This window comes from Epinephelus fuscoguttatus, linkage group LG16 (assembly GCF_011397635.1).
Source record: "Epinephelus fuscoguttatus linkage group LG16, E.fuscoguttatus.final_Chr_v1".
NCBI classification, from domain to species: Eukaryota; Metazoa; Chordata; class Actinopteri; order Perciformes; family Serranidae; genus Epinephelus; species Epinephelus fuscoguttatus.
In genome coordinates, this window is record NC_064767.1 from 18,176,131 (window position 1) to 18,200,143 (window position 24,013).

Genomic DNA, 24,013 nt, shown 5'->3' on the forward strand with positions numbered 1-24,013 from the left:
TCTGAATTACAAATTTTAATTCCCGCGTGGGTATGACAGGTCATTATTATGCATGTTTATATGTGTGTGTGTGTGTGTGTGTGTGTTGATGCTCAACGGTCTCCTGTGTCGTGGTAATTCTTTGTTGTAATTGAGAGAGAGACAGAGAGAGGAAAGGAGGGAGAGAGAAAAAAAGACAAAGGGAGATCAAGCCACATTTCATCTGTCGGTTTGGCAATATTTTCTCAACCTCAGTGCAAGTAAGGACAAGGCAGCACAAACAGGGGGGAGAAGAGGAACAGTGGAAAAGGGGAGGAGGATACACACACACACATACACACACGTATGGCTGCTAAAAGCTAACCCCGAGTTATTTTACACAGAGTGCCTGACAAATATTCAAAGCCAGGGCTAAAATTGGACCTCAGCATTAAGCCTTTGCAAAGCAGACTAAAGCACATCATGTCAATATGTGCATACGGATCACAACTTCTCTGCAGTGATTACATAACAAACACTCTCACTGCTCCTTGCCTTGTAAGGGGTGTAATCCAATTTATTCACAATTTTTATTCAATTAAATCAAATAACAAATGTGCATATTTCTGTAGTTCCCAGTGGACAAAGTGTTGTATGGATTGCAGAGGTCTGGCCAGACCTGCAGCTAATGTTGGCAGATTCGGCAAATATTGGCATTCATGTCCTGATGCCTGGCCTTTGTGGAGACTGTCATGCCTTTGGTTTGCTTGCCGAAATTATTAGGAGCAAATTATTTCTATTTTCTAACCATGAGGCCCTAAATCATAGCTCATCTTCTTCCTCACACTGTAGCAGCGTGTGTGGCAATCTTTCACGTAGTTTTCCAATCAGGGCTCATTTAGTGATGGTTACAGGCACAGACTCCAGATAGCTGGTGGGCAGGCTCTGTAAATCGATTGTGGGAGCGGAGGAACATCCTGCAGGTGGATGGAGTACAAAAAGCAGCTTGAGCAGGTGGCTGCAGTGTTAAAAAAAATACAAGCCCACGCAGACCTCTAATATATAGTACCTGAGAAACGTGTCTCCTTTGTGTGCTGCCGGCTTGGGTCCAGCGTTTCTTTTTTCTTGTTGCATACAAAACAAGCATATTCATCTTGCTTTGGATGATTAATGGTGAAAGCTGAAATTTAGTTTGAATTGCCCACTTACACTGTTGGCAGAATGATGTCTCGCTGCACCCTGGGCACAGTGTTTTCAAACACAGCATTAAGCACTGCTGTCCCCCTCTCAAAACCAGAGAAAAAAGGTGTGATAACTGTATGTGTGTTAAGTGAAATACAACATAGCACTGCAAGATAAACCCATCAAACTCACTTAATCAAGGAATCTGCTTGGCTGAGAAACAAAAAGGCATTACACTCAATAGCCTCTCCAATTAGCAACAATTGTACATGATGCTTTCATGATGCGTCTGACACGAATGCTAATCAATCTGTCCTCAGGTCATCTGCATGCTCAGATTATGCTTCCCCGCTGTGAGCAAACAGAATGGGCTTGTATGGTGTAGGATTTGTCAGTCACAGAACAAATGACTCTATTAGCACAACCAGCAATGCTGTCAATTGTGATAACCCAGCAAATCGTCTCCGGTCTCTGTGAGTGTGTGTAAAATAAGAACAGGTGGGAACCAGTTCCAATTACTGTAACGATAATCCAAAACGCTTTAGGGCTAGCATTAAGCTACTTAATAGCATTATGCATTTGCACTGCAGTCATCTTCACCGTTGGCAGTTGCCTGCAGCCTTGTGGTTGGACTGCATTATTACTCCCTCTCTGCAGGGAAATTTAAGGCGCTACAGGAAAGGAAAAATAACTGATTTTACAGTAGCATATCACATTCAAATATGAAATAATTGAGCAGACACAAATAGCACCTTAATTCATGCCGAATGTGTCTCATACATTCTTTCATCTTTCACTTAGCGTGTCATGTGACAGTGAGCTGTAGGCTGGTGTTCTGATAGAGACAACATCTGTTCAATAAGACTAACTTGTAACAGACATGCACTTGCACACAAAGCTCTTAAACAAATCTCCAAGACCATCACAAGACTTTATTTAGATACAAGCTGCAATCTCCGGTCCTGATAAATGAAGGCAGCACAGAAGTGCCGAGAACTGCAGTTCTTCTAATTGCCACTTGAGGCTGGCTCCAGAAGACAGTCAATCCCAATGGACACCCATGGTAAAATGCCCAACTTGATGTTATAATTAAAAATGTTTAAAGCCTGGTACAAAAAAAGGTTTTGGTCTCTATAGCTAACTGACCTTTCACTAAGCCCCGCCCCTTTGTGATGGTCTGACAAGCTGTTGTAGTAAGCATGGAGCCCACACTGTAACTAACTGCACTCCCTGATGAAATATTATCATATTTTTGGACAAATGAAACAGTGATTCCAGAGAGAAGCAGACAGAGGGGTCTACAGTCTGTGTTTGAAGGATATATCCAGGATGTCAAACTGACTCAGCAGCAACAACAGGTTAAAAAGACAAAGATAGTTAGAAGCTAAAGCCCAACTATAGGCTACAGATCAGTGTAAAAGTGAACCACCACATCACTGCTGATCGCCACACAAGACAATGAATATAAAGGGAAACTTTGCTGATATTGAACCAGCTGTGTGGCATCACAGTGTGTGCAGATGAACAGTGTTTGGCTTCGCCCTCGTGCCACTGCCAGCACCCGCACCTCCACCACCAGATGGGCAGAGATCTCTGGGGGAAGTCCAACAACGTTCATCCGCACACAACGCGATGACACACAGCTGGTTCAATATCAGCAAAGTTTCCCTGCTTCCCTTCACTGGCTCCTGTACAGCAGGGTTGGTCTTTTTCCACTGTTATAATCATGAAAAAGCAAAAGCAGCATGTGTATACATTCAGTAGGCTACATCTTCAGTAGCTAGCTAGCTAACCCTACACTTTTCAGGGTTTGATTTTGTTTTTGGAACAGGGAAGAAACGTATATCTTTTTCCAACCTCTCCAGGTAACGAGTATCATTAATACACGACGTGCCCCAGGCACAACATTTAGCTCCAAATCCACAAAACCAGCCTGAAAATGAAGGAAATCTGAAACGACTGCATTAGAGTCAATGGAGCACAGCTGTGTTGTTGTCGGACCCTGGTCTGAGCAGGCCTCATGCTACATTATGATTGACCAGACTGCATCTGGAGGCGGGACTGAGCAAAGGGTCAATTTCCCAATTTTTCTATGCATAATTATGGGTGGGCCACTTTGAGTGATGGACTGTCTGCTGATAGTGTCCTAAGCTTCTCAGTCAGATCCACCCCTCACTTCTCCACAGCCTCTCACCCAAATATGGCCACTTCTGGCTCCAAAAAACCAATATGCCAACGGCCGTCATGCCAAACTCAAGGCTTTAAAACTGGAGTCCACAAACCCATGGGGGGATCTATGTTCAGACCCGAGGAAAGAGAGCTAGCAGTTACAGAACATTTATCAGGCCAGATGACGAAACGTTGAAAAATACGCAAGTGGCGTATATTAAAGCCACAGTGTGTAGGAATTTCTCCCATCTAACGCTGAAATCATATATTGTATTCAAACAGATGGCGCACTCTAGCGCCTCACTCTTTCAAACACGTATTGCAACAACTGTAGCTGCTGTGTACCAAAAAGCTATGATAATACTGATGAAACCATGTCATCCGATACTACATGGAGTATTTGTTCAGGCTCCTACACAGACACACGTGACGCGAGTTGACAAACCCCCTCCTCACTATGCTGGCTGTGTTTACAACATAGGACTGTTGGGGCAGATGTAAATTGAAACAAACCAATCACGTCTTGTCCTCTGACAACTGACAAGTGGCTCAACCTCACACACCTCATCCCTCTCCTCGCATTACTGCGCCGCTAACAGCTGTTAGTGGCCAGCGGCACTACTGCCGCATAACAAAGTCCCACTCTTTGAGCATAATGCAGGATCTTGTATTATGCAGCATCATGCGAGACGGAATCCTCGTCGCCAAGAAAGTGCAAAAGGGAATCAAAAAGGCAGCGTGACCGGCGAATTAAAAAAACAAGGGTCAGCATTGGGGTTGCCTTTCCCAGGTGGAGAGAGCTGCTGAAGGAGAAAGGGAATACAATCACAGGCCAGCGCTAACAGCGGCCAACAGCTAACAGCTAACAGCTAACAGCTAACAGCGGCGCAGTGATGCGAGGAGAGGGATGAGGCTGTTAGCAACTGGCCGCTAACAGCGGCTAACAGCCAACAGCGGCGCTGGCCTGTGATTGCATTACCATTCTCCCTCAGCAGCTCTCTCTACCTGGGAAAGGCTACCCCGATGTGGGCCTTCGCTTTTTAATTCGCCGGTCACGCTGCCTTTCTATTCCCTTTTGCGCTTTCTTGGCGACAAGGATTCCGTCTCCCATGATGCTGCATATGCATGATCCTGCATTATGCTCAAAGAGTGGGACTTTGTTTCAAATTTGCCAGGGTAGTAGCAAAGTGCCTCTTGCTCCTCTCCTTCGGCTCCTCAGTCACGCAGTGCTGGCCTGGCTCTCAACGAAAACGCCGAAGGTGGTGCTGTATGTCCCTTGCTGGCGGGTGTATTCTCAAGATGGCAAAACGTAATGGAACCCCACAGACGACTTACCCGCACAATGTACAGACAAATCCGAAATTCTCCTTTTACGAGAATAGGTCAGATTATCGGTGGAGGTAATAGTACACCAGTGATGACATATTTCTGAATGCAGACATCAATTTTTGCCAATAAACAACTGAAAATGTTACACAATGTCCCTTTAAATGATGATGCTCTCTTTTTCAACCCTTTGCTTTTCTCATTTTCTTTAACAAGACTGTTGCCATGTGGAGGTGTGTGTTTGTGTGCGCCGGTGTATAAACTGGACAGATCTGAGTTCTTGCACACATTCCTTTTATTATCACCTGATTAGCTCTATTATTAGTTAACAAACCATTCAACACTGAGTCTTTCTTCTTTGTTGCAACCTTAGATCGTAGAGTCTGTTCAAGAAAAAAAAAAAAAGACTTCCCTCGACATTTCTATATTTTATCCCTCTTAACCTCCTGTGTATCTTGTGGATGACTTAATGAGACAAAGCGAGAGTTAAAAATGTGACATTTTCAAATACATTATATGCAGTTATTGCCATTTTTAATCTAAATGCCACATGTCTTTATGGCTGAAATTGGGTAATTTATTAAACCAATAGCCCAGAGCTATTATAGAGTAAGAGTAGTTTCCCTTGCTCCTTGCCTGCAACTATACATAAAATCTTAGAGAAAGACACTTTGCAACCCATTACTAAACACTTTAAGATTGTGTTATCTACGTTACAGCCCAAGCGTCATCTTTTATTGAGGCCTCCCCTGAAGGGCACGGTCTCCTCAAGAACTGTATAGTGAGCATGGTCTGTTAAAATGCAAGTATAGTCTCCATGCATGAAATATGAGGAACATGTCACCTCACTATGAAAGTGTGAAGTGAAGGAAACAAACCAGAAAGAAGCTGTAGAAAGATAAGAGAAAAAGTCTGCAGGTGGACACAGAATTCATAGGTTGGATTTCAGTGGTAGTGGGCTGGTTTGGTGTGTGTGTGTGTGTGTGTGTGTTTGTGTGAATATATATATTTTCACTTGCCTTCATTTGTTTTTTCTCTCCATGTTTTAGCCAAAGTGTTTTTGATTTAATTAAAAGACATACCATTTTCTATTCCACCTTATAAAACAAGGCAAGTGCTAAAAAAAAATCCATTTAATCAACGATGTCAGTGGAAATGGAAAACAAAAAGGAGGAAAATAAATTAAAAGGGAATAAATAGATTAAAGACAAAATGAATTAAAGAGACAGATATGGCACAGTTATAGAACTGTTAATGTCGTAATAAATTAATCTTATTAAGAAAGAAAAGAGCGTAGTTTTTAATTTCGTTTTTAAAGTGGCTAAAACTTGTCAGGTTCACGTCAAGTTCATCAAATTTCTTAAAGATCTAAGGAACCTTTTGACACAAGTCATACAGTGATTTGTAAAATAAAAGCAGCTCTAAAAATGTATTCTATGACTACCTGGAGGCCAGTAGAAATACTTAAGGGCAGGCGTAAAGTGCTCAGTTCTCCATAGTCATGTTAGAACTCTAGCAGCAGTTGAATGGTTGAACGACCAGAAAAGAGATCACAGAAACAGTCCATCCAGCATGGGGTGAAGCCATGAATGAGGATGTGGAATGTCTTTTTCTTTCAGTTTGTTTTGAATGACAAAAGGACTGCAGGCTAATTACACTGATTTTCTGCTAAAATATTTAGTGTTTGGCCTATATCATCGAAAAATGAGCGATAACTTAACCACCTTGCTGATATAGAGAATTATTCACATTTAAGTGAGGAACACTCCCATTATAGATTTAACCAATTATTGCAACAAATGGAAAAACAGTTATGTTTGGCACCGAAGGCTTCGCTCTCGAGGTGCTCCCTGGATTAGACAGGCAGCATGCTATGCCAAAATAGGGAGGGCAATGCCGAAACCCCCTGGGTACACAAGAGTGGGCCCAAGCAGGACATTAAGTACCATTTTGACCTTAGAGCCATGTTAGGACTCTGAATTAGAAAGGTGGAGGCTGGGGTGGTGGAGGTTAAGCTTTGCCAGCAGCAGCAGCAGCAGCAGCAGCAGGAGCAGGGGTGTGTGGCAGCATCGGTATAGCAGGAATCAGTGAGTAGGAAGCCATATCTAAATGGACTGCCTTTTGTGGGGATGGGCTGTGATTGGTCTGTGACTGATAAGAAACAACGATCCATCCAGCTGTAACCTCTCATACATGGTACCTCGACCCAAGCGTTTCCACTACAAACAGTACTGTGAATGTAGGCGGGGTTGTTGTCACTGTATTTCCTCATTACCCGTGACACAGATGGAAGTATGCACCTCGTTCATCACCCACAGAACGAGGCTGCATGGAAACATTTTCTGAACAAAATGAGTTCAGTTCAGTTTTATTGTCATAGCCGTTATATATCTTTGCATACACAGAAATGAGATAATGTTCTCCTCTTGACCAATCAATGGACTGCAGTGCTTACAGCTCCACCTTTTAGTACCAGATCTGTGTGCTAGGTACCCCAACAGAGGGGTGACCAAAAATGGGGATGGTATGAAACAGTACCATCCACAAATTTTCACAGTGGAAACAGAAAAAAAGCATACTGAACTTTACTGTAATGTACCATACTGCTTGGTGGAAATGGGGCTTATGACTTCCATGTCCTGTATGAACTAACGCAAAGCTTCATTTCTTATATAGAGCTAGTATCTTTGATTTGTCCCTCTGTAACTGAAATCACATCCACTTGTTTACTTGCTTTAAGTATTTACACTGAATTTTTAAGAGCAAAGTCTTTTGGTGTAAGAGCAAAGTAAATCTGGGTGTCATCTGCATAGCTACAACAAGAAATCTTACATTCTTGCAGGATTTTTGTGAGAAAAAAGTGAAATCTACACATCCAACTCATGGTACTGCCATATAATCTATTCTACTGTAGCATTACTATATTTTGTCATGTGTGTCTACAGTATGTAACCTGTCTATGTTGGAGAGATTGTGCTTTTTTTTCCTGAGATGTTATGAAAAAGTGCTGCATCAAAATAGAAACCGCCTCAATACCTACTTGATCAGCTACAACAGGCTAAGCTGTTGCCTTTCTATGTGCATGTGCATGGAGAGCAGGATTGTGTTGAGCTAAGTATTTTAATGTACTTTTCTTTCAGTCAGAAAGGCACAGCCTCAGCTCGAGTCGGCAAGGAGCCAGCTGAGAAAACCTTTCGAGGCAGGGCAGAGAAACAGAGAGAAAGAGAGAGAAGGAGAGACGGTGGGGTGGTCTAAGCTCTAATCTAGCTGCTGGCTGCATTTGTGAGGAAAGACATGGGGGTGAGATTGAAGTTAGCTTCACCTCATTCATACACCAAGCTTCCATCACATGTCCCTTTGTCTTATTTCACAGTTCATAAACTCACAACATTTTCTGGTGGTCCATTTTATTACCTCCTGAAAATGTAATGGGATGCCTAATGTTAAAAGTATATATCCTGAATGGCGACAATTGTGAATGATATGAGAGTTCCTGTTTACCCTTGGTAAATTTATAGTTTGCATAAGGAATTACAAGGATATGAGAAGAAATTGAAAAAGCATTAAAGGAAATAACTCTGATCAAAATGTGATTGCAAAAATACTTAAAGTTTTCCAGTGCTGAAAATTTAAAGCCACACACACTTTGGTATCTACCATGATAAGAAGATGAAGATATTTTGGAAATATCAACACCTACACAGAGATACAGATAGTGTTGTGAATTAAATGTGCAGAGCTATTATCTTGTCCAAGACACACTGATATGTAAAACAGCACAACTCACTAACTCAATAATCATCCTGCACAAGTTGATTAGATTGGGTAACTCATTATCAAACTAATTACATTCATTTGTTATCAAACTTATTTCTTAATTATCTCACCATGGACCATAATTATTCAGTTTTATTTTTTTGATATTGTGAACCTGCAACAAAGAGACATTCCTCAGACCAGACTGTTTTGTTTTTTTAATTTATTTATTTATTTTAACAGTATTAACAGTTTTGAAATTTTATTCTAAACTGTACTGAGTTTCAAAAATTGAGCATTTCGTTAGTTGAGGCAGGATATGATGTCAAGCTCAGCTCACATCCCAGCTTCATCAGCTGATCATGATTCCTTTCTATGCAACCAATTGGCAAATCTCATTCAAGGTGCCCTATTTAAATTGCTCTGGCCTGCCTACTGTTGCTGCTTCCTCTGCAAGCACCTTTGCAACCCACCTCCACCCCAGCTCCTCCTTTTCGTGACGTGTCTGACTTGTCAATATAATTTGTCATTGATGCTGCTCTGTTCTGTTCCCTGTGAGTCTTTGATTGCTGCTTTCCCTGCCTCAGACTTTAATTGTTTGCACATGGAAGGGCAGGGAGGTGTGCCCTCTCCACCTTAGGCTTTCCACACAGGCACGTGGAAGGGCAGAGAAGTGTGCTCTCTTTGCCTTATGCTTTCCACGTAGGCGCATGGAAAAGGCTTTCTGTGCAGGCCTGAGGAAAGGCAGAGAGGCCCCAGAACAGAGCTATACCGCCAAATATAATACTGCAAATGGAAATAAAGTGTTCTTTGACGAAAGTGTTCCTTACTGAAGTATGTTTACAGTACAGTTACTTGGGATTTAGGGGTGCTATAATATTTCTGAAAAAAAGAAAGAAGAGGCAATTACAATAAAAATCAAGATCCCTTGATTTTATTGCCACTTTGTACAGTAAGCATGCACTGTACGTGCAGACGATGTCTCCTGTCATTATTCCATGATTAATCCACTGACAAACATCAGGCCAATTAATCTACAACAGTAATTGGAATAGCTGGGCTGCTCAGTGGTGCTGAACCAAGCTAGTCAACAGGGATCCAGCTCTGAGTGACAAATCTGTCCAACAACATTGACTATGTATGAAAAATGGCAGGTATTTTTTTAATGGACAGCAACAGGGACTGAGGCACAGCTGTGACTCAGTGATCAGTAAAATTTATGAGGAACAAAAAATGGCTATACAACAGTGGAAAGGATGTAAAAAGGAGGCCTATGTGGATGCTGGTGAAACAGGAGGTTATTAATTTCGGAGGAACAAGACATCAGACTTACCCTGACTTGTCCAACAAACAAATTGGCCTCCTCTTCTTGGACAGTAAAATTAGTGGGTATGGTGAGGTCGAACTCAGGGTCATTATCGTTGACATCAGTGACGACTATGTTCACCGTCGTAGTGGATGTCTACAGAAAAAACAACAACAAAGAGCACAATGAAGACCAATGTTATCCAATGTTCCCTTGAATATTATTCATTTTATAAATACAGAGACCATAAACACAGCATAAACCACAGAAACATAATATTAAAATCGGATAATATCATTTGGCTAAAATGAGGAGCCAACTTTTGAATTAATGATTTATGTGATGACTCTGGAAACTTATCTCATGCTCAAGTAATAATTTTAGAAGCATTAGAATGAAACAAGGTCGACTGCCAAAAACGCACTGATAACAAATAATGATTTTAAGCAGCACATTTGACCCGGTGGTATTTTAAGACAGAAAAAGATAACTGGGGTGCTGTAGAGAAACAAAAAAGATTAGCGGCCATGTTTTCATGAGTGGGATGCATGACCCAGCTCTTCTTTTATTACTGGTGAACAAAATGCAAGAGTTTAACAGTAGACATGGATGAGGACACAATATTAATGGGGGTTGGGGGAGAGGGGTCCCAATGCTGAACTGTTACTGCTGACAGATGGGTACTGCTGAAAAATTCTGATCAGGAAAGAGATGGCACTCAGAGACAAATCTGTACATTTAAGAAAAGATTATGAAGATACTAGTGTTGCTTTACTCTGAAAATGTCATCAACCAGCCAAATACAAATACATTATTTATTAAATCTGCCAAGATTTCTGCATAGCCAGGCAGAATTCATTCATTTTTAACTGCTTATCCTGTTGGGGGTTACAGGGAGGCTGAAGCCTATCCCCGCTGACATTGGGCGAGAGGTTGGGTACACCCTGGGCAGGTCACCAGACTATCACAGGGCTGACACAAAGAGACAGACAACCATTCACGCTCATATTCACACCTACGGCCAATTTAGAATCACCAATTAGCCTAAGACAGTCCAAAGACATGCACTCTTTGGACTGTGGGAGGAAGCCGGAGAACATGCAAGCTCCGCAGGAGCTCCCCTGCCCGGGAGTTCGAACCCAGGGCGGGTGAGCCCCTCTCACCCCCGGTTCAAACCGGGAACCCTCTTGCTGTGAGGCTACGATGTTAACCACTACAGCATGCTGCCGCCAAAAAATGAAAAAATAGAATCTTAAGAATACACCCACTCATTCACTCTTTGTCTATTTGAGTGGAGTTAAGACAAGAAGGCTAGCCACTCCACAGGCCCTACGCCTTACTCCCCGCTGCTATGGACGGCTTTGCTGGAAGGAGAGAAGGCAGTAGCTCTTGAGACGCAGTCAGCTGGCAGATGTAGTGGCTAAATTTGGCCAGTGCAAATTCCCCAGTGCTGGGTGTTAAAGTGGGCTGGTGGCCAGCAGCAGTACTAGGTCTAACCTGTGTAATGGCAGCAGCGGAAGGTTTGCCGATATGGTAGGGAGTCAGGGGTTTGCACTTGCTGCTGCTCGCTCTCCTCCCGGCAAGGTGGTCCACATCAGCGGGGAGTGAGGCGGAGGACACACTATTATTGGACGCTCTAGCTAACGTGAGCTGCACAGAAGCGGACATGAGGCCCATAAGCCCTTGGCTCTGGTTAGAAGAAGACTATTAGCAACACTTTCTCTCCATCACTGAAATGCTTTGCTGATATTGGCACGTACTTTGTTTTTCGTCAGATTTTTTTAGAGTCCCTTTTTGATGAGTCATTCCGTCTTCCATTTTTGGGTTGCTCTGCAGTGTGGCCAGTTGTTGCCAATGCTGGAAGAGCAACTTTCCCTACCATTGAATCAGGCTTTCACTGAAGGGACCTTGATTTGCATTTGTAGAACAGCCAATAGGAACACCCTCTCTCTGAAATCACCTGTGCTTGGCCAAAGTCTCCCATTACAGCCCAGGATTTCTCCAGTCTGAAAACAGAGCCAAGAGGAGGTGCAGAAGTCTGGTGTTCTCTCAGACCACTTCAGTAACAATATACTCAAAGTTTACTATGGGATTTTTGCCCATAAGCACCAAATTAAAACTGCATACCCCAGTTTTAAGTTAGGAGGTATTGCCAACTGAGTAAAGCAGTGTTTTCTCCTGGGCATTAGTGAGAATAGGTGTTGAGCTTTAGTTTACTGCACTTGAGGCCCACTTCTGTTATAATATGCTGCAGCAAACTCTGCAAAATGCACTATTAGACTCATAAATAATCATTGTTTGGGGGGAAAATGTAAAAACTTATCCCATTACATAAAAAGCCCTACCCCAAATGTAATGTAGCTGTACCTCAAATGTTGCACAAGTTGTTGGTCAAACTACTGTAATGCTTTGAAGATGTCAGAAAGTTACAAGGGGTCTGGCAGGATATTCAAATCATATTTATATAATTTATAGTATAGTGGTACTATAACACTAGAAAGACTAAACTATGTAAACTATGCTGTCACTCTTGCTGTTGGCACTTTCTGCTGAAGATTTTGACAGGCAACATTATAACTGTACACCGATCAGCAGATCATAAAGCTTTTGTTAGTCTTTCACCTGATGGAAATGGAAACGGAATCACACAACATGACCACTATTGAATGGATTGCCCTGACATTTTGTACAGATATTCACATTCCCAAATCATCTCTTTGTGATTCCCTGACTTATCATCTCACGTCTTCTAAAAATATTAATCCGTCCACTACTTGTCCCATCCAGTACAACCTCACAGAGCTGCTAAAGGGCTCTTGGCCTTGTTATTACATGGAACACAAATTAATGGCAAATTGCTGACATAAACATCGACGGTGTCATAACCCCTGTAAAAGTGAATAACAAAACTATTAAATGTGTTGAGAAATACACCCACAAGCACTTACATACTATCAGCGATTTCAAGTGGTATTTAAACGCCAACACTAATGTTTTGTTTGCAGAAAACATGGTGCACTTATTCAGGATGTACTAACCTGCTGCATTGTTGGGGAGATATATTGATGGTAGTTATTAAGAGCAAACTATTAAGGTTGTAAGATTGGGTGGGCCACTATCTGGGGTATGAAAGCATGAAATCAGATCCATCACATCTTCCTCCCTCTGATGATATGCTTTTACTTTTAGGGCAAAGATTCAATGCGCAGAGGATACAGAATTCTGTTACTCAACAACTGTTTATCGACACTGGCACCTTTTTTATGGTATAGGAAGATATCATAGTTGTAGGCCTCAATGTTCATCTTTATTCTGATGCTCACCTATGGTCATGAGCCTTGGGTAGTGATCGACAGAATGAGATTGCAGATACAAGCGGCCAGAATGAGTTTCTTTAGAAGGGTGGCTGGGCTCAGCATCAGAAATAGGGTGAGGAGCTCGAACATCTGGAGGGAGCTCGGACTAAAGCCCCTGCTCCTTTGCGTCACAGGGGGCCGGTTGAGATGCTTCAGGCATCTGATACCTCCTGGCAGAGGGTTTTCAGGACATGTCTAACTTGTAGGAGGCCCTGGGGTAGACCCAGAACACACTGGAGGGATTACACATCTAATCTGGCCTGGGAAAGCCTCGGTATCCACCAAGAGGAGCTGGAAAGCGCTGCTGGGGAGAGGCATGTCTGGAGTACCTTGCTCAGCTTGTTACCCCCACAACTTGGCCCCGGATAAGTGGGGGAAAACTAATGGATGGACAGATGGGTAGCTGTCGACTATACTTCAGTCACGTCCACAGTAAATTAAATTATGTTTATGTGTGTTTTGTATAATGTTCAGGGTTGTTCGATCTCAAAGCTCATTGGCCAAAGCAAATTCCCTCCGCCTCATTTGAGATGTCCATTCATTTGCAGAGCCAATGTGTAGCAAGGTACTGCCGTTAACCTTCAAACAATGACACACTAGACACACGTATAGCACTCCTATAAATCAACAGAGAAAAATGGCTGAACATGCGCAACCTATAAGCTCTCGGTGCACTGGGATGAAGCTGTATGCAAATAATGGTGTAAATGGTCTCCTTTGAGGGAGGAAGGATGGGTGGGTTGTGGGAGGAGTTGGCCCTCGCAAGAAAAAATACTTCCCAGTAGACAGCTGTTTGAAGTTGCCCTGGCAGATGAGACACTCAGCAGCAATGTCACGAAGGAAATGACCCAATTAATGTCACCTTCATCCTGCTGTCTGTTGGGAATTCCTCCACCATTGTTGTTTTCTTTGTTCCGGCTTCTGAGACATACATTATAAGTGCTTTCATGAATGACTTGACATGGCAGCCCATGCTGAAAAACATCACACTTCATGCCTCCTCTGCCTCTCTTTCACTACTAAAGTACGAGAGGACGCAGCTCACCATCAGTGCGGTGATGGGATCTACTTCTTTTCAACTTAACAGAAGGACCTGAAGCCAATTAGCATCTCCATCCTGGCGTGGGTGTTCTTATCAAAGCCAAAAAAGCCTACCTCTACAACCAGGAGTGTGATTAATGAGCTGCTATTATTTATTTAACATGAAATAGATGGAGCGCTGTGATGTCTCGTCTTGTGTCCTCACTGTCTGAGGGATCCAGAAATGGCCGATGGTGCTTTTGCTTTTCAAGTGACAAACCCTGACCAGAAGCTATGTTGGGACTAAAGTGATCAGGCTGTTAGTCGTCTCTCCTCTGAGGGCAAGCAGAACAGCTTTATCCAACACCCCTGGGTGAGTTTTGTGGATCTGAGTCTGCTTGGCAGTTATGATTACAGCTTGCACTGTTGTGGATACACATTCTGGATTGGATGCACAAAATGCACTACATTAAGAGTTTAAATTCAACAAGTATAACGAGAAAAAGTTTGTGAGTGTATGTGTGTGTGTGTGTGCAGATTTGACAATACTCAGAGAGCACTGAAGGCAGGATGGCTCGCTTCGCTCCTTGTGCCCGGTTCCCATGGTTACCAAAGTTCTGCACTAATTACACATCCGAATCCCTGGTGTCCCCCTCCTTCTCTCTGTCGCTTTCTCCTCTCTGTGCCCTCCTCCTGTGCTTATTTTGATCACTTCCCTGTCCCCAGCCTTCCTCACAGCACTTCGTCTCGCTGAATGAGCCCCCCTCCTCCACCCTCCCGCAGCCCTTTACCCCTCTCAGTCATTCGACTTCCTTCCTGTTGTGACAGCGTTTCTTCCTAGCTGTGACATTTAGCCCACACGAGTCAGCCAGTAATTTTCTCTGTGGATGAGACGTGTCGCACACACACTCACATGCACATACACACACTACACAGGTAAAGACTTGTACAATCTGTCCATCAATATTAGGACAAAGAGCACCAGCTTGTGGTTACCTCATTCTGTGAGGTGAAGCCCCACCTTATACGCTCTTCATTTATCTGTTCTCTTGTTTCTGACCTTGTCACTGTCCATCTCCTCTGTCCCGCCCACTCTAACTGCCCCGCTTTGCACTTCAACAGTTCTGGGACACTAACAAATACTAGGGCACACCGGTAGCATATATGCTTTCTATACAGCTCCACCTGACCAACACATGAAAGCCTGCCAACAGACGAACAGGAGCTGTAGCTCTGAGTGTTTATGTGTGCGCAGGTGAGAGGGGGGCAATCAGCATCACTCCTGTGACAGCTCATCAGCTAATGTTCATTATCTATCACGCACAGCATCTTAAAAAAGGAAGCCGCATTTCACCTCTGCCTGGGAGAGAGACAGCTGTGAAAACTGAGCCAACTGAGGTGAAGTCTAATTAAATTAAGACGGTTTATATGATTATCAACTCTCGGTGGGAGATGGAGCAGCCAGCATTCACTTTCAGTTACAAAGACAGCTCTGTGAATGTAAACACCCAAAAGTTACAACTCATGATGACATCCTAAGGGCAGCAGTTTTATAAAGGGGCAATCCAACAATTTTACAATTAAAGATCAGTTTACTAAATACTGTTACTACTATTCAGTATTCAGCTGAAAAAAAAAGAGATGTGTAATTGCTTCTGAAGCTCTGAGAGGTTTTTCCAAGTCTGAGAAAATAACTGATAATGTCACACTGATGTCAACAGAATACAATTTGGAGATGTGGAGTTTAAAAAAATGTGTGCATTTACTAGACAAGGAGGATTAAATTAAAATATGCTACTGGTTGCATGATGTTATACAGTATACAGTGTTTCTGGAGCATGACCCATATTAGCACCTAAAAGTCAGGATATCTCGGCCTCTGCTGCTGCTGACTCCTTTTTTTTTTAAATGAGAAACTACATTTTATGGAAGTGCAATATAAAGTCACCAGAGTACTGCTTTAAGAATTAGCTTTGCATGCAGGATAGCCACTGTGCGAGTGGGTATCAAGAAAACTCAACAGCAAGACACAACACTAGTGCTGCTTCCACTAGTTTGCAGCTGTATCCACACATTGAACTTGCTCTTGATCTATTTCAGTGAAATTCTTGCCTAAAGAATTGTTATCTTGTCTTAATATGAATTTAGCACATTACCTAAATTATGTACGATATATCATGATCCTTTGGCCATTCAAACAACACATAACTGTTCTGTTAAGCAAAACTGCACTGATAGATGAAAGCAGCTAAAGGCAAAATACCCACTCACTAAATACACTTCCCAGATGTAAAATTTTAACAGCAAATGTACCAAGAGGTGAACTCAGAGAGTGCACACCTTCGCCAAGGCCAAAATGCCTGTTCTTGCAATGTTACTGAAAGTGAAAACCATTTGTGCATCCACCCTGTGATTTGCATCCACTCCAAAATATAAAGGGTTCTTCCTTGGGCCATGCTACACCCTTTCACTGAGCTAAATCAAAATTGGGCCAAGCAGTTTTTCTGTAATCCTACTAACAGACAGACAAACAAACTGAACAGAAAACATAACCTTTTTGCAGCAGTTCAATTTGCAATCTTTAAAACCTTGATGTTCAAAATATTTTGCCAGCTTATGTAGTTATCACTTAGCACGTTGCCAGTGAAAAAATATTAGCATTATTGCAGGGTAGTAATTGCCCATTGCCTTATTAATTGCAAAGCTTGGTGAGTGAGAATCATTCGAGTTTGAAAAACGGAAAATGACTAATAGTCTCAAAGACCTTAATCTGTGCTGTGGGAAAAAATAACTCTAACCCCTACACAGTTGTATTCACAGTTGTCCTTTTTTCAATGACTTCAATCAATCAGTAAAGAAATTCCACTAAAGGACCTCAACAGCTTACCAAAATTATTATGTCCACATACACTGCATGGATTTAAATTAGTAGGCAACCCTTATTATCCTGGTGTCGCATTGGTTTGGCACAAAGAAGTGGTGCTCCTGAACTCCAGTGCTACTGCAGATTTTATGAATCTGTGACAAAATCACAGGTTCTGCGAGTTCAAATGCACTATTAGATTTTCCAGGCTAATGAAGCTCTTGGGTTCAGCGAGCCAAATTACCGAGCTAATAAGCTTGTATGAGGAGATCTTATTTGAGCATAATGTGCTCAAAATGTTTGAGGATTGCCGACCCCGAGGAATCAGGCCAATTGTTTAATAAAGAGGGTTGTGCCTCACCCCTCCTGGGTTGCCGTCAGAAGCTGTGACAATCAGACGGTACTGATCTGTGGTCTCTCTGTCCAGAGGCTTTCCCAGTAGCAGAAGGCCAATCCTGTAGAGAGGGGTCAGAGAAGACACGTGTGTTATTATTACACAAAGACAACCAGAGACATTGATACAACAACCTCACAGAATAAGAATATAATACTGGGGTTTGTGTACACTCTTAAAAATAATGGTTCCAAAAAGGGTGTTCCTGAAGGCACAGTAGAGGTTCTACCCAGAGCCAATTGCCTCTGAAGAAACATTTTTTGAAGAAAGGGTCCTTCAGGGGTTCTTTGTAAGACTAAGGGTTCAATGAAGAACTCTTCATCCAAATAATCCTTTGTTGAAGAAAGAGTTCTTCAAGAATTTCTGAAAGAATGGTTGTTAAAAGATCCTCATACTCAAATATTCAAATGTTTACCCGTGTTTCGAATTATATTCTTAAATGTAGATCTATGTAGAATCCCCTTAATCAGTCCATTTTACTTGTGTTCAGCCATAAATGATAGCGTTACCATCATTTCATGCCATACAATACCACACAGTCTGCCAGCATTTTGTATTGGGTTTTAACTTGGAACCAAGTTTCTGTTCCAAACCCTACTGCACCATTGAGGCTGTAGTGGCCGTGATATCACTAAATCTCTAGCCCCTAGAAATGTAGTTGTGCAAAATGAGCACTGTGGTTTGTGCTAGTTCCAGTCCTTCAGGAGCCTCATTAAGCCAAAGCCTGTGGGACTTTTAACTTGTCAGCTCTAGTCACGACATGAGAAGCTGTCCACACTATATACTTGCTGTTCAAGAGGTTAAGTCGGAAGAACACCGCTGCTAGGCAACGGTGACTATCAACCTATCAACGTCGAGAAACCATCAAGGCCAACAACCTAGCAAGCTAGCAAGTAGGTAAGGTAATGCAGAAAATGTAAAGGCATGATGACAGAGGGAAATAAGAGGCTGGTGGGAATGTCAACATTTTGCTCAGACATATAGAGAAATTACAAAGAGAAACTCTTTATGACTATATGACAATATATTCACTTAACTTCCACCAAAAACTGCATCCATATCCAGTTATAAGGTTGTGAATAGCACAAGAGGGGGACATTCATATGGACTTTTCTAATGAACACGGAAAACACAACCCCATTTGATTTATTTTAGAACCCCCTGCATAGGTTTTACAGTTGTAGATTAAACCATTGGACTATAACAGAGGGCTTGACGGGGAGGGAGCACCTGCTGTCTGCGGTCATTTCGACTTGACCAACGTACTTCACTACAAGCCGACTGGCTGTTGAAACAGATGACATGCTACATGTTCTTAAACAAGCCAGCAATTTGACCAGCTGTGTTGCAGGTGACACATCAGCCGGCATGAGTCGATGTCAGACCTGCCAGGTTACACCGCTGCAACTTTTCTCTGTAACTTTCTAAAACACTTTAATCTCGCTGCAAATCATTGGTCTGAACTGGGCATTAGAAGGTGAAAAGGTTCTTGATAGAACCCCAAGAATGGGTTCTGGGTGGCAGCATTACACCATAGAAGGGATCTCTGTTGAACCTCTCATAGGGGGTATTGGGTACAACCTTTCACAGATGGTTCTAGGTAGGACTGGACCGTTCTCTTTCGGGGACAAGCTGAAGAACCCTATTTGGTTCTAGTTATATAAAGAAAGAGCATTCATCTTAAGGGATTTGTACATTTATTCATTCATTTATTTCCCATAACAGATTATCCTGTTAGGTGTCACGGGGGGCTGGAGCCTATCCCAGCTGACATTGGGTGAGAGGTGGGGTACACCCTGGACCCTGCATGTCTTTGGACTGTGGGAGGAAGCTGGAGCACCTGGAGAAAACCCACGCTCACATGGGGAGAACATGCAAACTCTATTGGTACAATGGGATTTGTACAATGGTTTTGGATACCTTATCACTGATGCAACAGAGGGTGATGGAGAGGGCTGCACTTCAGAGTTTATTTACCTCCAGATTGGACAGATTTATAAAACACGGTCACTGATAGAGGAGGATGAGTTTTGTGCAAGAGCAGGTGGGCTTTTAAATGCTCCCACTCTGTCTTTCTCTCTGTGTAGCCCGCCTCTTGCTCCCACAGCACATGGACTACAGACAGAAAGATTCATGTTTCCTTTCCAATGACTGCAGCAGACACAGCGGCCCTCCACGCTCGCTCACAAGGTATAATTTGGCACTCTGGCATTCCAAACACAAAGTGTGGATGCATTCCCAAGCAGAACGCTGAATTATCTTTGTTTGCACACACAGGCACGCAAGACACGTGAGTGCACGTCCACACACACACAAACAGCATGCACAAAACAATTTCACTGCCACACTCAGGAGAGGCTCTGCCAGAATCGCAAACGGAAGGAAAGACGAATGCATCTGAACGCACTGCTAGATTAATGCCCGTTGCAATTCCCCACTGTCCCCCAGCTCCTTCACAATTCTAATTTAAAGCTCCTTTGGCCAAACAGTCCAAGCAGAACCTGACCGCTGCTTCTTTCCTGTCTCTCTGGCCCATAACCGTCAAACTATAGAGCCTCATCTTAAAAATCTGACAGGCAAATTACAGAAACCTCGATTAACACTGTCTACTTCTCAAAGCACTTGCCCCCAAGTTATGGTAAACACATTGCTTTCAATCCAATACACCTCGTGATCGGCGGTTCAAGAGGGCAAACAGCTTTCTAAAAACACCATAAAAATGCAGCACACCATCCCACACTGGCCGCTGTGCTCATGTTTATTTATACGTAAGCATGAGAGTTGAAAATAGGCCACTGAGCTCAGTAAAGCTAAAGGTGCAGGAAGCCTTTTGATTTGAATATGATAATGAAGATATACAGTGATAATTGTCATAATCACAGTGATAATGATGATGATCTTGATGCTGATGATGACAAAGATTAGAATGATTAATGCCACTTAGCCAGCCTGGGGAGTTTATTCCTTACTACATCTGGAGTGTTGAACCACACTTGAGCGGCTGGGTCTGAGAGGTTCACTGATCATGTGTGATAGCGTCCAGCCTCCTCTCTCCAGCAACCCCGAATGAAAAGATGTTGTCAGACTGACAGGGTGCTGTTAACAGCATCGTCTGCAGCGACAATGGTGCGGGTTAGAGGCTATCCATCCCAGCCGCACTAAGTCCATTTATCATTCTGCTCAGATCATGCCTCTAAATAGTAAATTGGTCTTGATGTACAGAGGGATAGTGCCAGGTGGCATTAATGTATTACCTTAGATCCAACAACTCTGATTCATTAACAATCTCTCAATATAAGATAAACTTCAGTGATTCCATGACAGGAAATTAAAGACAAATTTGTGACACTTATTTGTACTTGAGCAGCATCATTTAATAGACTTGTTTTGAGTCTGTTTACTTAGAACAGACTCTGCAGTGTTTGGTTTCACAGGGCAATAAAAAGTGCAACTTCTTCTGAACTCTTTTCAATTTCAGTTTCAATTTCACTGTGAAGCAATGACAATCGGTTGCCAACTGGAGACATGGGCACTGAAAAAAGCCCAAGAATCAAAGTTGGCATGGTCTCTAGGTTAGGTTTTTGTGACTCTGACAAGCTACAGAAAAAAAGCTTTAGCTTCAAAGGGTATGCTGTTATCAATGAAAAAAGGATAGCAGCAAAATCTGTGGATTATGGCCTGATCGATACTGGATCTTTTGAGGCCAATACTGATGTTTAAACCATGCTCAGTTGGTACTAAGGGGCCCAAAGTGTGCCAAGAAAATATCCCCCACACCATTACACCACCAGCAGCAGCCTGAACCGTTGATACAAGGCAGGATGGATCCATGCTTTCATGTTGTTTACGCCAAATTCTGACCCTACCATCTGAATGTGGCAGCAGAAATCCAGACTCATCAGACCAGGCAACGTTTTTCCAATCTTCTATTGTCCAGTTTTGGTGAGCCTGTGTGAACTGTAGCCTCAGTTTCCTGTTGTTAGCTGACAGGAGTGGCACCTGGTGTGGTCTTCTGCTGTTGTAGCCCATCTGCTTCAAGGTTGGATGTGTTGTTGGTTCAGAGATGGTCTTCTGCAGACCTTGGTTGTAACCAGTGGTTATTTGAGTTACTGTTGCCTTTCTATCATCTTGAACCAATCTGGCCATTCTCCTCTGACCTCTGGCATCAACAAGGCATTTTCACCCAGAGAACTGATGCTCACTGGATATTTTCTCTTTTTCAGACCATCCTCTGTAAACCCTAGAGATGGTTGTGTGTGAAAATCTCAGTAGATCAGCAATTTCTGAGATATACAACAACCATGACATGTTCAAAGTCACTTAAATCAGCTTTCTTCCTCATTTTGATGCTCAGTTTGAATTTCAGCAGGACGTCTTGACAATGGCTACATGCCCAAATGCACTGAGTTGCAACCACAGGATTCATTGATTAGTTATTTGTGTAACAAGCAGCTGGACAGGCGTACCTAATAAAGTGGCTAGTGAGATGTCCCTAAAGGACAACTTTACTGTTTTAAAGATAAAGTTTCTCACTTCAGCCATTTTTATTGCAGCAAAAGGTTTCTAGTGGACTTATAAAAGCAACTGATTTTAATAGTCAAGTGTGTACCAAAGGTATAATTGGTATTTGCAATATTAATAAAGTATAGAATTTAAAAAATCATTGCTTGGAGGCTGTCTATCAATACAATATTGCCACACAAAAAACAACCTGACTATAACATTCAAAGTTACTCTGAGTACTGTGTTCTGACAATGGAGCATGTCTTAAGTGATCATCAGTCACACCAGACGCTGGACTTCACTAGAAACACTTGACACTTCTTTATGATGTGTGAACTGTGATCCTGTCTCTGCCAGTTAGTATGTCATTACTGAGTGCTCTCTGTACGGCGCCTGCTGGTTGACAGACTCAGAGCCACTGATTCAAGGGTGTGCCCTGCTCTCTACCATAATGGTGAGTAAATCTGATGCATTTCCAGCTATCCCCTCGGGACAACCTGCCCCATTTATAGGGAGTTATAGACTGGAGAGCTCATTATTCATAATAGCTAGATTGAGCCAGCCCTGTATGTAGCCTGAATCCAAACATGCAGCAATGCGAAAATCTCTTCACTGCATCATATCAGCGTTCTGAAGGTAGGGCTCTGTATACTGCAAACTCATCAGGCACACCAGCTAATCATTCTTTGATTCATCATGTGCTAAATCAGCACCTGCTTGAAGTTATTATATTGCAAGGTAGCTGAGAGCTTGTGATGGGATTGTAATATTTCTGCCATACGGAGAATGTACTCAAGGAGGCGGATCTGTTTCAAAAAGATTTCTGTCATAGCTTGTTGAAAAGATCACAGTGGCAACAGCAAAAATAGCAGTCTCCTATTATTTTAACGTGTCATTGTGTTTTTGCTTACCATTACCACTATGACACCAAATGTAAGCATCCCTTCTTAAAACAAACAATTTTAACACTGGGGCAGATTAAGAGTAAACAAAAGGCAGGGATACACTGCTGCAACACTGCCTGTCCTTGCATAGCTGGGAGACCGAGGATGCAGACAAAAGAGGCTTTAATCAATTAGTGAGAAACGTGTCTGGCAGGGTCCTGCATTTTCAGTCTCCCCACGTCTCTTCCCTCCATACATGCTTGCTTATTTAATGGTAAAAAGCACCCAGCACTTTAATATTTTATGCCGTTTCCTTGCTCTCGACTAGTGGTTGAGTGAGGTGGGTTTTTCAAATGCCGATGTTGATTATGAGAGGTAAGCCAAGAGGGGGGTCAACTTCCTCTCCAGAAATGTGTGGTGTTTTATGTCCTGTCCTCTCTCAGTCAGCAGAAAGGCAGAGAAGGGGATAGGGTTGGAGAGAAAAAGGAAAGAAGCTCTGAATAGAGCCAGCTATCAAATAAAGTTTTACTCTGTGTGGTTATTTCTGCAAAGCTCCTCTGAGTCAGCTCTGCCCATTAGCTGCCAGTAGCTCTGACCTAATCACCCTGGCTGGGTAAAATATTATGTCTCTCATTGTGTTCTTTCAGCTTACATATACTCTAATGGTATTCTCATGATATATGAAAAGAACATATCCTTTTTACCTCACCATACCACTTAGTCTATTACTGTCTTGCAAACAGTAACAAATAACACAGCAAGAGAGCTCTACTATAGGACACATTTAATTATGTAGTGACAGTTAGAGCTGTAATTGGTAACTTTAATTAATTTTTTTTCATATTTTCTTAAACTGAGAAAGAAAATCATACTCCTCCGCGTACTCTATGACATTGTTGCGCTCCTAATAGCCTTACTGTGCGTGAATGAAAACAACCAATCAGAGCTAAAAAGTCCCTAAGAAGTCGTACACATGCCACGTTTTTTGCGTCCTCAAATTCATTGTTTTCAATGGAGACACACGTAGGCGTGCTCAAACACCAGAGCAACGTCAGAGCAACGCCAGAGCAATGCCAGAGCAACGCCAGAGCAACACCAGGGTGGTGCGCGCGCACTCCTGAGCGTCTCTTTTTCAGGGCTGCACCCTGAGATAAACGGTTTCTGTGTTTTACTGTGTTTTTTTTTTTACTTTTGGAACGCAGCAGTGCACACCACATGTCATGTGACAAGGAACAGCCAGTCACAGCTGAAGGATACCTATCCCTTCTTCCGTAAATATCAGTCTGTTATAAATAC

At 42.6% G+C, this 24,013-nt stretch overlaps 1 protein-coding gene across 1 annotated transcript in view; it reads right to left on the reverse strand.

Annotated features, from left to right (window-relative positions):
- Positions 1 to 24,013, reverse strand: part of LOC125903130 (protocadherin-15-like) — a 324,152-nt gene that overhangs the window by 100,808 nt on the left and 199,331 nt on the right. Inside the window, exons 18-19 of the mRNA XM_049599840.1 lie at positions 17,298 to 17,391; positions 9,725 to 9,853 (exon numbers count right to left, since the gene is read on the reverse strand). Coding sequence (XP_049455797.1) covers positions 9,725 to 9,853; positions 17,298 to 17,391 — 223 coding nt within the window. The remainder of the gene's footprint in view (positions 1 to 9,724; positions 9,854 to 17,297; positions 17,392 to 24,013) is intronic.